Genomic DNA, 17,134 nt, shown 5'->3' with positions numbered 1-17,134 from the left:
GTCAAACATTAAAACGAACTACAAAATATAGGCCTTCCCTAAAACTTCTTGAAACAAGAGGAATTTGCTTTTTATTATGTTGCATCAAGGCGGATGGTATTGGCGAGGATTTTAAATGCGAATGGGGGAAAACGAGAAGTGTACACAACATTTTTGGTTGGAAAGTCCGTAAGGAAGAGATTGGTTGAAAGACCTACACAAAAATGACAGGACACTATTCAGATTGTTCTTAGAGAAATAGGAGGAGGGGGTGTGGATTAATCTGGCACAAAACAAGGGCCAGTGACGGGCTTTTGTGAGCACGATAATGAACCGTTATAATCTATGAAAGACGGAGAATTTGTTGTTTAACTGATCTATGAAAGCAGTAGTCAGAAAAATAAGCGTTGCTGTATTTCGATTTCAATTTCTTAATTGCTTGCTGTATTCAGTTGCTGGTACATGTGCTTATGGTGGAATCAAGAATAGTTGTGAAAATGAAGTGATAAGGCATTTCACACATATTTCAAGGGAAATGTACTAGCGTCAACTTTATATGCTACGAACTTTGTTGTATTTACCGCCGTAATGTGAGCTTCAAATTAAATATATTCTAACGCAAGAAACTGTATTTAGAATTTATATCATCAGAGAAATGCCTTGTGAAGGCAAAGTGTTTATGGCGACATGTTCAAAGCAGCGTGTTGATGGTAAAGTTTTCAGACAAGCCTGTTTCTGAGCAACGATTTCGCCTTAGAGCCTACTGCGAGCCTGACATAACCACCCGTTCCCTACGGCTTCTTGTGCCAACTTACTTATGGCTGTACATCTGCCTTAAATCGCGGCGACTTGTGCATACATGGGAATCGTTGAAGCAAATATAAATTGTGGTCATTACATCCTTATATCATTTGATTGCGGAGTTCTGTATGAGATATCAGTAGCCTATAATTTGTTGAGTTCATAATTTACGTGCAGGCAAAAGGAGCAGTGAATAGTGTTTATAATTCTATGCTTAGTAAATTGTCTTAGTTTAACAAACTACAGAGTTGACTCTCGCCGGCTGTTACTCTATGTTTCTGAGAATCAAAACAAGATACAATGATTAGTGTCCTAAGATGGTAGTCAGAGTTATGTCGTTTAATTCATACTCCTAGTAATAATGATCATTGATAGGATCGTGTAATTTATTGTTTGACGAACAGTACTCTGCGTATTGTGTCAACGATATACAACGAAATATATTAAATAATCTACGTGATTTACCTCATATATCACACTTAATACATAAGCTTTATGTGACTGTCTGTGATGTCAAATGTTCAGCGTCATTATAAGCACTGCCAACTAAGTGCAGGTGTAATTAGCGTAGCTTTATAGAGGCAGTACTAATCCTCCGATAGTCAATGTCATATAAATTAAAGGCTTTGTTCAGACCAGAATTCAAGAGGCGGGTACAGATCACAAAAGTTCTTCTTCCAGAATTTTACACGCTGTCTACGACACTTTGGGGGATACTGAATAATTTGTAACTTCTGTTAACTAATTCAGTGGATCAGGTACTTCATGAGGAACTAGAACTCGCTAATCTAATTAGGAAATTCCTGGCGGTTCAGTTGTTTCTGCTGCTTCATATAGTTGAGGCCTCGGTTTAAATTCTCGCCCCGGAGTGTGTCCCCCCCCCCCCCTGAAGTTTTCCGTTATATACTTTCTTACGTATGTTGGATACTTTACTTTATAATAGATCACGACCGCCTACAGCCCATCGTTCCAGTTCACCATTTGCATTCATTTTTTCGCTTGACACATACTACGCTGATAAAGCGTCGTTAAATTAAGACGATCCCCTGCTGTTGTTAAAACCGGGTACGCATCTGGCTGTGTTCTGTTAAAGAACCGGCTCTAGCCGTGGATGATATAATCGGGAATTCTTGTGGGTCACGTGTGTCCCGATACTGGGCTCTTCATCGTACCTGTTCTTAGCAGTCATCAAAGAATTCCCGTCTAAGCTGGCCGTTTCTAGTCATTTTAAATGCTTTAATGTCAAATACCATATAATTCTTCCCGTGATTATTTGTGTTATCTGAATTAGAGTTCACCTGAATAATTAGCATACCTGGCCGCCCTCCTTGATACAAGTACTTCATAAGTTTTATGTTCTTATATTGTAAAATCAGTAGCTGCACTGTACTGTACCATGTAATCTGCATAATCATTCCTAAACTGCACACAATATTGCGCATGTGTTGTGTTCCCCATATGGCGGTAGTTATGATGTCAATACCACTGAGAACCCAAGCACATGCTGACTCGATAAAAGATAACATCTTTCGCTTGTGGTCGCCTGTAGTCATCAACAGTTCACCGTTATTAATAACTACACTTTAAACCCTGTCCAAGGATGGGTTTAGTTATTAGACTTGTTTGAACACGCGTTTTAGTAATGACCTTGCTGGGTGCCGAAGAGGCAAATATTTTTTGGTAGCTGAACTATTATTGGGTTGTTATGAACGACTCTGATTCAGAATTAATTTCAGGGTTAAGAACCGGGCCACGCGAAAAAAAGAATAGTTATGTCGAGTATGATGTTCGCGTCTTTAACTTTACATGCGAAATTAGTACAGTGACAATCTGCAGATATTTATCGATATCCATAACATGTAATTCTTTGGAACTACAGGTGGAAACGTACAACGCCATGTAGACATAGGCTACAGGTAAATTGATGTAAGGTTTCAAGGACACATAGGCTGGGCACTAGATCGAACTGAGAGCTGCTGACTTCGGTTTATTTGTCCTGGGTAACATACTACAAAGTATCTCGAAATATATGTTCCAACGAGTATTATCTGAAACTATACACTATAAAAATGAAATTACAGGTTATGCCGAAAGTGGTAGTCATTAAATTGAATACACATTTCCATCTGTTGGATGATATTTTCACATTTAATTCCAGCAGACATGTTACAATATTAACAGGCAGGGATCTCATTACGTTAATGTGATATCAGTTGTTTAACCTGTTGAAATATTTCAGTTGCCGATTAAAAGATTAAGAATTTTGTTCTGGGGATTCCCGCTGCTAGCATCCACTAAACAGCCGGCCACTCACTAGCTCTCCGCCTCTATCGAAGCCATGCTTTTCAGTTCGTTATTGCTACTGGTCGACCGGTCGATGCATCCAGGTACAGTGCCCGCTCTATTGGTCATCTTCCACCTTCGTAATCATTAAACAGCCATAAATTGCATGACAGCCAGCTTTTAACCAGCACACGTTATAAAGAACTAGTTACGAAACATGGCTGGCTACGAAATTCTCGCAGACAAATGGAGATGAAGCGAAACGAAATTAAGGGATTAGTGCCGAATATTAATGCAGTGCCATCTTTAGTAGCAATTACAGAAGTGCCACCTGTTGGGCCGGTTGAGCTAAAATGGGGTGAACTTGTTTTACATCTCGTACGGACTAGGTCCTCTGGCCTGTACCGATCAGAACTACTTCTGAAAATATTAATACTTCATAGAATTTTTCGAATGAGGGTAATCCTGTACCTACACAGGGCAACACAAGGCAAAAAAAGTCCCGACTTACATGCCACGAGCGGGATTCGAAACCGTGATCACATTGATCACAGCCTGTGCGTAGATACAAAAATAAGCGGAATAAATAAGAAATCTTCCACTCTTCCGTCTTCTGAGGTAACACATCATAAAGCTGAATGATCTCAACATGAGCAATTATCTCAACCTTTCGGGCACCTTTCGTACTAATTAATGGCATTTTGAATTGGCGTCAGGGCTCGATTCGGTATGGGTATGACTAAACATAAGTACACGCCACGAAGGTAGCAGTGAAATGCTTACATCAGATTGGCTGTGTTTCAGGCAATGTCTCTTTCTTGTAGAAGAAAAAGAGGACGTCTAGAAATCAAACTCATGCAGAGAAGCGAAGATTAACTGTGTTCATCCATTAGAACAGTGACCGACGAGTGATTAGTTGCGGGAAGTTGCATCTACAAGATGAACAGAGTCGTCAACCCCGCACAGACACTTTCAGATCTTCTCATAAAGTATCCGTTGTTGTTATCCGATTTTAATCAAAATTGAAATTTGTCGAAATTTAACAAAACTCGCTAATATCAGTTTTAATTAAAATATCGTGAGCCGTTCTTGAGTTTTACAGGCGGACAGGACGGAGATATTAGGCGCATTTTTTTTAAACTTTCAATTTCGAGCACGCCTGAAAAACTGTAGTGAATCAGTATGAAAAGTTTTGTCTTCTGGGTTGTTGCGCTGAGTAGTCTGGTCTATGTTAACCAACTTTTCAGAGGTCCTGATGACGGAGGCAGTATGATCTATGAAACGTTGGTAACCATCGACCAGACTACACAGCGCAACAACCCAGAAGACAAAACTTTTCATACTCATCGCCCTGATGATGGAGGCAGTATGACCTCAGAAACGTTGGTTAACATCGACCAGACTACACTGCGCAACAACCCAAAAGACAGAAATCTTCATACTAAGAATCGCCCTGATGACGGAGGCAGTATGACCTCAGAAACGTTCGTAAATATCTACCAGACTACACAGCGCAACAACCCAGAAGACAGAAATCTTCATACTCACCGCTGTGAAAACCTCAAATCTTACATAATGAATCAGTAGTTTTCCTAGTTTTATATTTCAGAGATTAGGCAGTCTTAGAAACATGCTGCAACGACCTTCATGCTACGACATGTGGTCCCATTAGAAATATCTAGAGCAGATAGACGGCTGCAAGTAGGAGATCCAAATGTTCTCTGAACGTTGTGTTGAATGTAGCTTGTATGCAAAATTTGGTTGTGATAACATCGGCAGCTTCTTGTGTGCTTGCTCTAAGTGACTGTATCAGAAGCTGTCATGCAGTTGTCAGCAGCGAATGAAGAATGAGGGAATGTTTGAAGTTCTTCCATGTCTTCAAGTGAGGGGCCGGAGACAACCACTTTCAGCTGGGGCGAGCGGAGGAGATACTTTACCAATGAGAGATTAAAATAATAGTAATTACCTCCATCCGCCTTCATTTTAAAAGAAATGGCGACACTCCATTCTCTGCAAGACTTCCATTAACTTGCTGAATAATTCCGCACACGTCCGCTCCTGTCGCTGTGATACCCAGCGAATTCCACGAAGCAAGCATGTCTTAGAAGCTAATAGTCGCTCATCTACTCAAGAAATTCCGCACCCTTTATGGAATAAATAGTTCGTTAAAGTACCGTTTTCGTGAACAGCCCACAGATGTTTTGTGTCTGAGAAAGATTCTGCCACTCTACTCTTTTAAAATCCATTTCAGTATTATTCTCCCACCTACGCCTAGGTTTTCAAAGTTATCTCATATCTACAGGTTTCTCCGACCAAAATGTGGTGTGTTTCTTACCGATTCAATGCGTGCTACATGCGTTACCCATCGTATCCATCCTCTTTGATTGTATCCCCCCAATGTAATGTCTGGCGAACAGTGCAGAGTGTGAAGTTTCTCATTTGCATTACACCGAAACACCGCAACCCGCTGACTCTATCTTGACAGTGGCGTAAAGTAACTCTTACAAGGAAATAAAGCAAAAGTTCCGAAGTTCTGTTGATAAGGTATGTGACCTGCTTCTCTTAAAGTGGTTCGTTGTATATGGTGAAGCTAAGAAGGTAATAACCACATGACGTCAGTCCTCGCTTCAACGAAGATTTTATATTACGAAATTTCGCTCACACAAACTTTATAATGAAGGGCATACCTTCTGACCGACTCGTCAACCAAACGCGAACTCAGTTGTCCGAAATCTTTGGAACAAAATGTTCCCTTCAATATCCATAAAATGAACTCGAAGGCAAGACGAGAGAAATGTTTTAAGTGTGTCCTGTAAACAATAAAGTTGAAGATTTCTGTCTTCTGGGTTATTGCGCCGTGTAGTATGGTAGATGTTTACCAACGTTTCGGAGGTCATACTGCCTCCGTCATCAGGGCGATGTCAGAAATCTTCATAATCACCGCTGTGAAAACCTCAAATCTTACAACAATAAAGTTTATCAAATCTAAAACTTCTTGACGATGGTGAAGAGTCAATTGAATAAAAATTTTCTTGGATGTTATCCATCGTCTAGTAAATATAAAACGAAAAACGACGTTTCGGAGATGGGACTCTATCTCCGTCTTCAGGTTCCTACACAAGACGGAGATAGAGTCCCATCTCCGAAACGTCGTTTTACGTTTTATATTTACTAGACGATGGATAACATCCAAGAAAATTTTTAATCAATTAACAATAAAGTTGTTTACAGGACACACTTATGATAATTTTGTATAGAATATGTAATAATTGGATTCCTTTAATGTTTCGTTTGAGTCAGTAAGAGTATTGATTTCTAATTTCTGTGGTGACGTTTCGATCGTTCACGAACGTGACCCCCGATTATATAACATTGCACATGTAGGAAAAAGCCGTTTCGCTTTACGAACTCTCTCCAGGAACTTAACGGGGGGAGGGGACTGCCTGTGTTTGTATGCATAATCTTCACTAGTAGACTTGGTCCAGCGTTGCATAAGCGTTTCTACCATTGTGCAGGCATTTTGTGACTTGTCATGTAACTTTACATTTATCGGGATGAGATTAGGCAGGTGAGTAGATCATCTGGGTGGGGTCAGTGTGTTCCAGACAAGAAACAAGTGGTGGTCGTTGTGCCGACAATGAACTAAGTAAGCATCTGGAGGTCACACCGCCCTGCCCCGTTGGGTCACGCCACGCAGTCCGTTCCTACATCCCGACCCCAGACAACGGATCTATTGGCAGTCATCAATTAAAAATAAGTTCTATTATATAAGGATAAATTATCCCCCCCAACTGTGTACCTCCTTCCCGGCGTTTTAATTGGTTGAAACCGTCATACTGTTGAATGAACGGGTGCTGTTAGAATGATTATTTCGAATTTTACAGTATATTTTATTGATTTTTATTATTAGCTTATTTCCCCCGCTTAAGGAAAGAGTTTGGTCTATAAATCACCATGCAGCCTATGTATAATGTATGTCCTTTAATCGTTTTAAACAGCTGGCCGATTTTCACTAAACTTGGTATGAACCTTGTACTGTTGAATTGCATCACGACAACTTTCTCTCAGTCCTTTTCCAGTTCACCATGAACGATGCGTTCTTCTCTTTCGACTGTAATTAACCTCTGCAGTCGACATGGCGTCCCCATATAACCTTTCAACCGAACTTGCCCTTCCCAGCCAAGTATGTGGCCATGAAGCCTTGTTCCTTCTCTCGAAACAAAAGCTGTAATGGTTACATAACCTAAACATTATTTCAATTCACTCCCCTTCCGTAATTTTCCTCTCTTCGAGTGTTGCTGTTGTGTATATCGATTAAAATAAGTTTGGGGTCGATAGGTCGATTCTGCACGTGCTTAACTCGGTACATAAGTAAAGACCACAAAGCTTGATCATCGGGAACTGAGAGGTGGGGGGATGTCACGGACCTGAACCGACACATATCATCACTACGAGTATGACTTGCTGGCTCATTGGCTGACTGACATACACACTCACTCGCTCCAGCAAAATATCTTTCTCGCTTGACCTCAAGTTTTCTGGTGAAAAGAATCCAATACGACACAGATAGGAGAGAAAGATAGCACAAAACAGAAGCTAAAACAAAACTAAAAAGGCCCAGAAAAGAAGTCGGCATTAGATAACTTGATGGCACAAGACTTGGACTTGTGTTTGTTATTTAACTCTTACCGTAGTACTATGAGATTCCTCGCAGAGATGAAGGCTGCCTTACGCTTCTGGTACGGATTTATTTCGTCGTTAAGAAGTCCAGTGAATAGAATCAGGACTATCATCACCCCGATATTGGAGATAGCAAGGGCCTCTGGAACGTTTTTAAACTTCTACCAGAGTACACAGCGCTTCAACCCAGAAGACAACCATCTTAAAATGGTTCTTCAAATACAAACCACAATTGAAAGAGTTAAATTATGAACAATTGTCAGTAAAAGGTGGCAGAATTGTCGCTGCACTTAAGTATCATTACTTGTAGGTAAAGTGAGCTTGTGAACGCTCAGCTTCATATGTTCTTGACCTCAAAGTTGAATGGTCTGCTTCAGGGTAAAGAGCACACCCGTTTGATTCGAGGCTGGGTGGGCCCCAGACCACACGGCAGTGAGGAGAATTTCTTGCCCTTGTTGCGAATAGAACCTGTGACTCCGGTCCGGTAACCACTGGGGCTATCCCTAACCTTATGCTGGACAATAGTATTCTGAGTAACAGGTTTTACGTGTTACAGAACGAGGAAGCCAAGGCACAATGCACATATGCCAGCCTGATGATAGTAATTGAATGATGGGAACTTTTAACACAGTGTAATTCTGTTCGAGGTCTTGCTGTGTAACTCTTTAAAGAACTGTGATAATTGTATGAAGCATCTGCTTCATACAATGAGTCTGCATTCTGCTTTAGAGTGTATTAATAGGTTTTGCATAATTCTCAGAATGCACAGCAACGATTTCCCTAAACAGCGTTATCCAATACAAGTCGCATTAGTAATAGAGCAGACGTACCGGAAATACGTCATTTGTCTAAAAGGTGTTAACGGAGATCTTGATAAAAGGCGAAAGTTTCATATTTTTAAGGACCTATCATCATCTCTCATTCCTGGATCACATGCTGGATGACTGATATTTGTGTCCTACTCAAACATCCCGCACGAATGCCGTGGTTATTTGTGTCGATGTTGGCGAACTGTGTGTATGAGTCAGACGTCCTTGAACAGCACAGGCCCAAGGTTCATTCATAGTTTTAAGGAAATCGTTCATTTGTTCGTGAGCTGTAAGTGCTCATCGGTCACGCACAGACATAGGCTGTTTGTTAATATTAACAAAATGTAAAAGTAAATAGAAAGTTAGATCAGGGATGGGCAGAACTTGTCAAACCCGCGGGCGGGCTTGAGGGTATTTCAGAGTGATCGTGGACAGTCTGAAGGAACTATCCTGGCATTCGTCTGGGGTAGACTGAAAAGAACCACGGACATTTCAGTCAGGATAGCTCGTAATGACGTCAAGATTCAAAGTGGGTACCTTTCGAACATGCACAGCGTTACAGCGTGCTCGGTTACAGATTGTGTTCTGACTTATGTTCCGTGCTGTACGCATTTGTACAGCACAAATTGATGTGACGCTGTAAGCAATTTTGTATCGTTATGGAAATGAAAGTGCGTCGTTGAATGTATAGAATCATGCGCATTAAAGTAACAATGAACATTGTAAATTCCCTCCTTCCCTCGTGGCTGCCCTATCGCCGCGCAGACTCAGAGGAGGGAGAGTGATCCCTTCCACTTGCAAGGTCATACGTCGCTCGGAACTCATAAGGTCAAATGTCACTTAGTGCCTCGCAGGTCATCGGTTGAAGGTTAACGTGACAAAGGTTGGAGGTTGAAGAGGTGAAGATGATATAGAATGACGACTGTTTGTTTGAAGAGAATCACGTGGCTGGATCTTCACAGCTGGCATCAGATCGGTTCTGCTACAACAAATGAATTGCTCTAATGCTGGAAGATTTCTCAGTTTTACACATTCTACATTTAGTCAGTAGTTCAGTTTGTGATGTCTGCAGGTTTGGTGACCGGGGTTCGATTCCAGGAATTGACAGGAATGTTTCTGCTCATTACTACAGCTCTGTACTACACCTGTCCAGTGAGTATCAGGCCGTGCCCCCAGGTATATTAAAAAAACTGTATAAAATGTTAATTTCTTCAGTATCTGTGATTTTTGTCTGAAAATCTTTGTGACGAATTGATTACCAAATTGTAGTACTGACTTGAAGCAAAGGATCTGATTTACATATTATTTTAAAGAAGTCCTCATCACTTATGGTTGGCCTATAATTGAGTAAAGCGTATTTTTACACACCCTTGTACTTCCTATTTGAACTACAGTTTTCTTTGTATCATGAGCTTGTTTATTAATAACGGCCGTAGATGTCCTAGTTCTTTTAATAACTAAATTTTATGCAAAAACACAGTTGTTCAGCACGTCAATAGAAGTGAACGTACTCCAGGTAATTGGACGAAATTCAATTTACACGAATAAGGTAACTTATTCCACATTCTCGCTAAATGACATGCAGGCAGCTGTTCATCTTGTATTAAGATGATAGACTGTAATTCTTATTGTGCGGTGTCCAACCAGAAGATTTCTCGCTTAAATACATCATAAATGTTCCTTTTTTTTGTAGTGAGTAAATTTGCGTGGGTAACTGATTGTAATGTATGCTGCAGCGGAACATAAACTCAGGCTAATTAGGCCTATATTAATGCCATGAAACACTTGTTTTATCCATTCCAAAAGGCAGAAAATTTAATTTCTGTAATCAAAGGAAGCTGCTCTCGTTCTTAAACTGCAGTGTCGTTGAGACGAATAGGGGTCTTCTTGAGTTTCTGTTCCATGGAGTCTGGTAGTTAGGTAGTTATCCTGGAATTTGCCTGGAGAGACTGAAGGAAACCATGAAAATGGTGAGGATATCTGGAAATCCTTACGAAAATTTCTCACCTCGGTATCCGTGAATACAACCCTGCAGCTGCTGCCATTTTGGAAACTGAATGAGCTACCATTGCAGAGGTTGTTCCTATAATTACAAAACTCTGAGTCGGGGCCTATCTGAAGGTATCACTTAGAAAATTACGATAAGCATCAGTTAGGAGAGCCGCTTCGAACCGGATACCTCTTAGTAAAAGCCAGGCGTTTTACAGTTATGCTAACCTGCTTGATAAAACTTGTTCTCGAGATACCAATCTTTAAGATGAAGCCTTCGATGTCTGCCAGTGACATAAGGAAATACACTCAGAGTTTATCTTACCCTGAGTACAGATTGTGCATAATAAGCATGACCAGATAATCGATGCATATTTCTCATGAGTTGTTTGTAAAGAAAAATAAATTGAACGTGTAGTGGGTTTCCCAGTCTTCACGTTTCATCTCCGAATCTGTTGAGTGGATTACAAAGAAATTTGGTATCGCGAGTCTACACTAAAATGTAACGTTGGTTCGCAAGTTCAAATAACAAATCCTACCTGAATGTCAAATCGGACTTCTTCGACTTTCTCATAAACTGCTCATCGTACAGTGGCCGGGTCCGAACCATGCGTTTCGAATTCATTACTAGCTAGCGGATAGAAGGAAAGCATAAACCAGAAACATTATATTATGCAGGGACCTACAAAATATTGCCACTGGGAAATAATGCTTATAGTCTGAACAACGTACAAAGTGTAGAAATCTAATCGTAAACGTTTATAGATCGTTAATTCTTGTCATTTAAGTTACATTTCGCATTAGACATCGAAACAAGAGTATGTGTCTGAATTTCACTGTAATTTTTTTCAAAATCTGTGTAGCGGTAATAGTCTGGACTTACATTACCTACCCAGTTCGAATCTCGGTCGTTTACAGGCAAAATTTACTAAGGTTTTCCGTAGTCTGTCCTGGCGAAAATGTGAATAGCATGCCAATACATTCACATAGACCACCGCCATCTCAAGTCCTTACCTTTTGACGATCCAAGGCCATCTTCATATCGCATTCGACGACTAGTCTGTAATTATAACCTATGCAGTTGAAACAACGTTATTTCATAAATAACCAGTGTAACCGTCCAAATTCATACTACTTATCGCTCATTATAATTTCCAAAAACTTATTCCATGATAGCCTATATAACGTTTACATTTGAATTTGCGTCGTTAAATCACCTAACTTCTACAGTTGAAACAGCGTCGTTATTTTATCATTAATCATTGTCACGCACCCACTTTGTCGCCGTATTTTTTAAATTCAATTCAATTCAATTGTGCGTTTGTGTTCCTGCTTCCCGCAAGCAAATGACGCAGGCGAAACTTACCGTTTGGTCCCGGGTACTTATAACTCAGGATCCGAGCCCCCTTGTGATTGCAGTCTCCTTCGACGTTAAGAAGTTGAAACAGCATCTTTAAATAATGTAATACTCAGACCACCGACAGTTTTAGCGCACGTTTTACAAAGCTGTTCCACCTACGCAATTTGTGGGTCATTTCGCTTATTCAGTTGTGGGATGTATTTGATTGATCATGAAAAGTGCGCATTGCTTTGGCCGCGCTCGTTGGTTGCACTGACATTTTTATCTCTCTTTTTCTGTCTCTCTCTCTCTCTCTCTCTCCCCCCCCCCCTCATGCCTTGTCTATCGCTGTGTATCTGTAATAACCATAATGTCAAATAGCAGGTCAGCTTCAAGGCTCGGGAGGTGAAGCCTAAATGCAGAAGACAGCCATCGCCAGTCGAATGTTGTGTTGGTGGGGCCGGAGCATTACTTTAGCTAGTCTAGACCGAAAACACACACCTGCGTCTCTTGGTCTTGGTGTCGAATGGGAAACAACCTCACAACAGTTCGTACATTACCTGAGGGTGAAAACGTATCCTCATTTGGCGTAATCTCTTTACAGTGATGTACCAATGCTTTAAAATGAAGGTTTGTGAAGTGAAACATTCTTGGCTTGTACTACTTCATCTATGAACTAAACCAGCGGCCTGTCTGTTCTACGGCATTAGTGAGCTTTCATTAACGACGTAGTAGTGCAATGAGGAGGTAAATATGTCTGGTTAATCATATGTGTAAAAATCGTAAATTTTAACTGTTAAAGATCCCTTAAAAAATTTGTGTTGTGACAGTAAAATATCTTATTTTATTTTATATTGCCAGTATGTGATCCTCTATAGTGCCACGTGCGAGATGTTTATCAGAAAAAGTAGTGCCTGAAGAAAATGTATCCGATGAGTTATGTTACGTACTTCTTCAAATTCCGGAAACGTGCCGTAAAGTGTTTTTATGCATGTTATGAGTTTGTTGTTTTGTTTGTAAATATTATTAACCCATTCTTCTTTAGGCAGTTATTTTCTGCGCCCACTTTCACAGAATAATAGAAATTATGTTTATGGAAAGAACAGACCTTTAAGGTAAAATCTTAGGCTTTGGAAGGGCAATTTTCCTAAGTTTCCTGCACCGAAAATAGAGCGAAATCTATGTATCTGGTTCATTGTGTTCCGTTTTTGATACGGTGAATAAAAAGTATTTATTATTCACAATATCACCACGAGAATATTAAAATACCTTATCATATTTCCAACTGGAGGTCGCGTCACTGGCAACAAATTTTTGTAGCGCAAATTATTAGACTGAGTCGTTGGAATTTTTACGCAGTAAATAAAAATACCTGCGCAGTTTTGACCATGAGATGTGTTTTTAAGGTTACTTTTCTCACCCTGACCCCAAGTGCCTGTATACAGCGTAATTACACACAAACACACTTTTTCTCTTTCTTCAATTTATGTAGCAGAATTCGTTGCCATCGATTCGTTCCGTCAAAATGCATGCGGTAACAGCAAAAGTGTTTTAAGTACATTATTTTTTAGATCAAGATCGGACATCGATAAAATTGCTAACAAACCCTTTATCTGTTACGGGTCCACCATCGAAAGCATTGTCCATCCGCTTGCTATAGTTTATGATTCTCTGAATGTTTGCAACAATGCTCGATTTATTACAGGAACACTATGTTGGACATTATCCATTTGTCTGAGGAAAGTTTGATGTATATATGACGTTTCGAAAGTAGAGCCAATTCCCGAAACGTTATGTATATTAAATATACCTGAGACAATGGACAGCGCCCAGCACATGAATTCTGTTTCTTCAACAGCAGACAGGCACCTTGCGTTAAAGCAACGAATCTTTTCAACATCACCCCAAAGGTGCTTTAGTCCGGTTTATTTATATGGATCTTCAGTCCCTTAGGTATTAAAAGCACAGAGGGTCCTATTACAGGAGTTCCTGATGATTTAACATGGTGGAATGATGATTGGGAGAGAAAACCTGAAGTAGGCTTACGATAAAAACTTTAAACATTTTCAATTCATCCATTGTAAGTCCCACATGGATTCCTATTGGACTGATCTTAGGGCTTTGCGATGACATGAACTTTTTAAGTAAACACTTAACTAAGTCAGTGGTACACTATAGTCTTGCATTCCCAGAACACTTATTCAAGTACATAATAGGCCTACTCTTGTAAAACATGACGATTTGTCATCATCATTTCCAAAAAAACTTACCATTTTAATATATCTTGAGGCAATGTAATGTGTTCACAGTTTTTAAATTATTTCTTATAAGTTCGGTTTTATCAGTATTCTACCTATCCTATATTATTGTTAATGGCCTCTTCCTATGGGATTTCTAGATCAAAACTACATATGCCTGTTCTTCGTGTTAGCTCGTCGGATTCTTATGTCATTAATTTTATTATTATAGGCAAAATTGAATTGGCCTACGGTAGCGTTTAAATGGTCTGTTAATAACAATATGATCGTCAGGCCTCGTGCGTGATTGCTTTTCACGACGGTGAAGGGTCGATTTTATACGTATTGCTGTATCCATAAAGTTTATTTAATCAGTGTGATTTATTAATTATTTTAACAATTTTTACTTACAGAATTTTTCTCGAGGGACTCTCTGGCATTCAGTCCATTCGAATTAGTATTGTGTGACCCTAGAATCAAATATTTGCTCTACCTCTGTTCTTGGTTGCTATATGCCAGTTATGTTTCCAGCTACATTGTAACTTCAACGTCATTATATGTAAACCAAAAAGAGCTCACGTGGTTGTGAGTGTGGACTACGGTACCAGATTTATTAAGGGCTTTGGATGTATCAATTAGCTGCAGGCACTTCAGAAGTCAGTAAACACGAAAACGGAGATAAGCTATGGTTACAATATATTAGCGTGTATCATCCGTTCTGCATAATAATCAAGCAGAAGTTTGCTGAGCAGGTTAGAAAAATTTAACATCATGTACGTTGTCTGTTGTTTTGTATGGTTATGAAACTTGGTATCTCACCCTGAGGGAACAACACAGATAAAGGATTATTGAAAACAGGGTGCTAAGGATAATGTTTGAACCGAAGGGGGATGAAATAGCAGGAAACTTTAGAAAATTGCATAAGTAGTATCTTCGTGATTTGCTCTTTTCACAGAATATTATGAGAGTGGTCAGATCAAGAGGGTAAGATAGGAAGAGGGTATAGAGTGTTATGTTAATCCAAGAGATGAGTAATGCATGCAGAATTTTGATTTATAACTCCGCATCCCCAGACACAGGTCGGTGAATAATATTAAAATTATATTTAAGAAGCAGGGTGTGTTATGAGGACAGGATTCAACGGACCAGGGTGTGATTTAGTGGCGGACGGTAACAAATCTGATGGTTCGTAGAAAGTGGGAAATTTCTTGATCAGTTTTCTATAATTACTATTCCATTGAGTTTGTTAACGACTGTGTGTTAGACGATCAGGCAAAAGCCGGTAATTCTGTAGGCTGCTTCAATCAGTAAGCCTCATTTGTAGGCCTTCTCTGCTCTCCGACTGTGGTAGATATCCCGCTATGAATAAATATCCTTAGTTTTGAACTAATCTGTTTGCACTACGCCTGTTAGCAACATTTTATTCTGAAATGTCCTGTACGTCTTATGTTATATCCAAAGTCCAGCTAATAATTTGAGGAATTATTCTGCTTCAGGAGCAATTGATCAGAACTGGGGCTGTGGGTAGCTTATACTAGTTTTATTCTGAAGATATTTTAATAGATTTAAATTCCGGTTATATTAAGAGCTCGGTCTTTTTCTATCTCCATCTTCAGCGTAGTTGGTTAAGGACGTCCAATAAATTTGTAATGTTGGCGGCATTGCTGTCTACTTGCTCTGGCCAACGCCCTGCTTGAGGTTAATATCGGGCTAGGGGATCGTTCAGAACAAAAAAAGTTCGACCTGATCTCGACGGCCAATACTCGATAGACAGCTTCCCGGTGGACGAGCTTCGTCTGTAGAAATAGACAAATACAAACACAGCATTTAGGCGTGTATTAGCTGATTGGTTCATGGTTGTTGAATATAGAACCCTTTGAAGACGTAGGTCGTCTGAATATTGAATATTTAATATTTCAGGCCATACCGCAAACAAAACACAGCACTAATAAAGACTTCTCTTGCTATCAGTCACGTTAGTTGGTGATTAATCACCATCTAACACGGCTGATAGCAAGAGAAGTCTTTATTAATAAAAAAACCCGTGAAAGCTTCACAACATAAAACACAACACTTCAACAATTACGAAGATCAGTTTGTTAACTTTTCTTAAAGAAGTAATCGCAGTTTACACTGAAAAGTATATAGAAAATGCGCTGTTACGGATGGAGTGTTCGTTCTCCCCCGACTGTCAATTCCAGTGAAATATCCATCCTTTCAGTAAGCTACGACCGCGTCCTGCCTAATCCACATTCTAAGTTAAATGATCTTTGAAGATAATACGACGTCGTTAAATATCCCAGGAACGGTCAACTGTCATCAGATTATAATCCTTACGAACTAATAAATTTTGCATATCTGTTTATTATGACCTTTGAGTTATCATTAATAACTTTAACCCTTGACCCTTACAATATATTGACCTTATGATGAACCCTTATTACTTGTGCCCCGACGTTATTACGATTCTGTGACCTGGAAATTCGGTACATTTATAAAATTCCTCAGTTACTACATAATTGGTATGATTATTTGGTACTTCGATTCTTATAAATTTTGTGCCACACTATTTCCGTTCAACACGAATTAAGCTTACGTTAGTGTCTTTTCCACGTTAATACACTCAGCTCCTCCCTCCTTTACCCTATCAAGGTTTTTCATTCCTTGTGGTTTTAAGTACAAATAAGATACGAAATTGTGTCATTTATTATCCACTTCAGATGCTTATTCCCTTACCGGCTTTGTTCAGTTATTTCATATTTAAATCAAAATGTTCTCCAAGATTTGAGGTTCTCACGGCGGTGCATGTGGGATGATGCGCCGTGTAGTCTGGTAGACGTTTGCCGACGCTTCAGGTACTTACTGCCTCCGTCACCAGGGCGATGATAGCCAGACGCGACATCGCGGGAGCAGTCAACGCAAATGCTCGCCTATCCTAAATGGAATCAGATAAAGTTATTGTGATGAGCCCTACTCTACTCTCGTGTTTTACTTCCGCAGACGTCGTCATTTTATAC

General features: G+C 39.8%; 1 protein-coding gene across 4 annotated transcripts in view; it reads left to right on the top strand.

Moving 5' to 3' along the window:
- Samuel (SAM-motif ubiquitously expressed punctatedly localized protein) overlaps positions 1–17,134 on the top strand; it is a 235,900-nt gene that overhangs the window by 96,131 nt on the left and 122,635 nt on the right. Inside the window, exon 1 of one of the 4 annotated variants that reach the window (XM_022070107.2) lies at positions 9,384–9,704. The exons of 2 other annotated variants lie outside the window; for them this stretch is intronic. In XM_022070107.2, the coding sequence (XP_021925799.1) occupies positions 9,557–9,704 (148 nt within the window). In that variant the 5' untranslated portion in view covers positions 9,384–9,556. Of the gene's footprint in view, positions 1–9,383; positions 9,705–12,254; positions 12,628–17,134 lie in introns of those variants that run through there. One more of the 4 variants, XM_087357657.1, reaches the window with a different exon arrangement.

The sequence above is a fragment of the Zootermopsis nevadensis genome, unplaced genomic scaffold, assembly GCF_977971745.1.
Source record: "Zootermopsis nevadensis isolate Lab colony 2312 unplaced genomic scaffold, Znev_1.0 Znev_ptg000028l, whole genome shotgun sequence".
NCBI classification, from domain to species: Eukaryota; Metazoa; Arthropoda; class Insecta; order Blattodea; family Termopsidae; genus Zootermopsis; species Zootermopsis nevadensis.
This window is presented reverse-complemented; position numbering and strand designations above follow the sequence as displayed.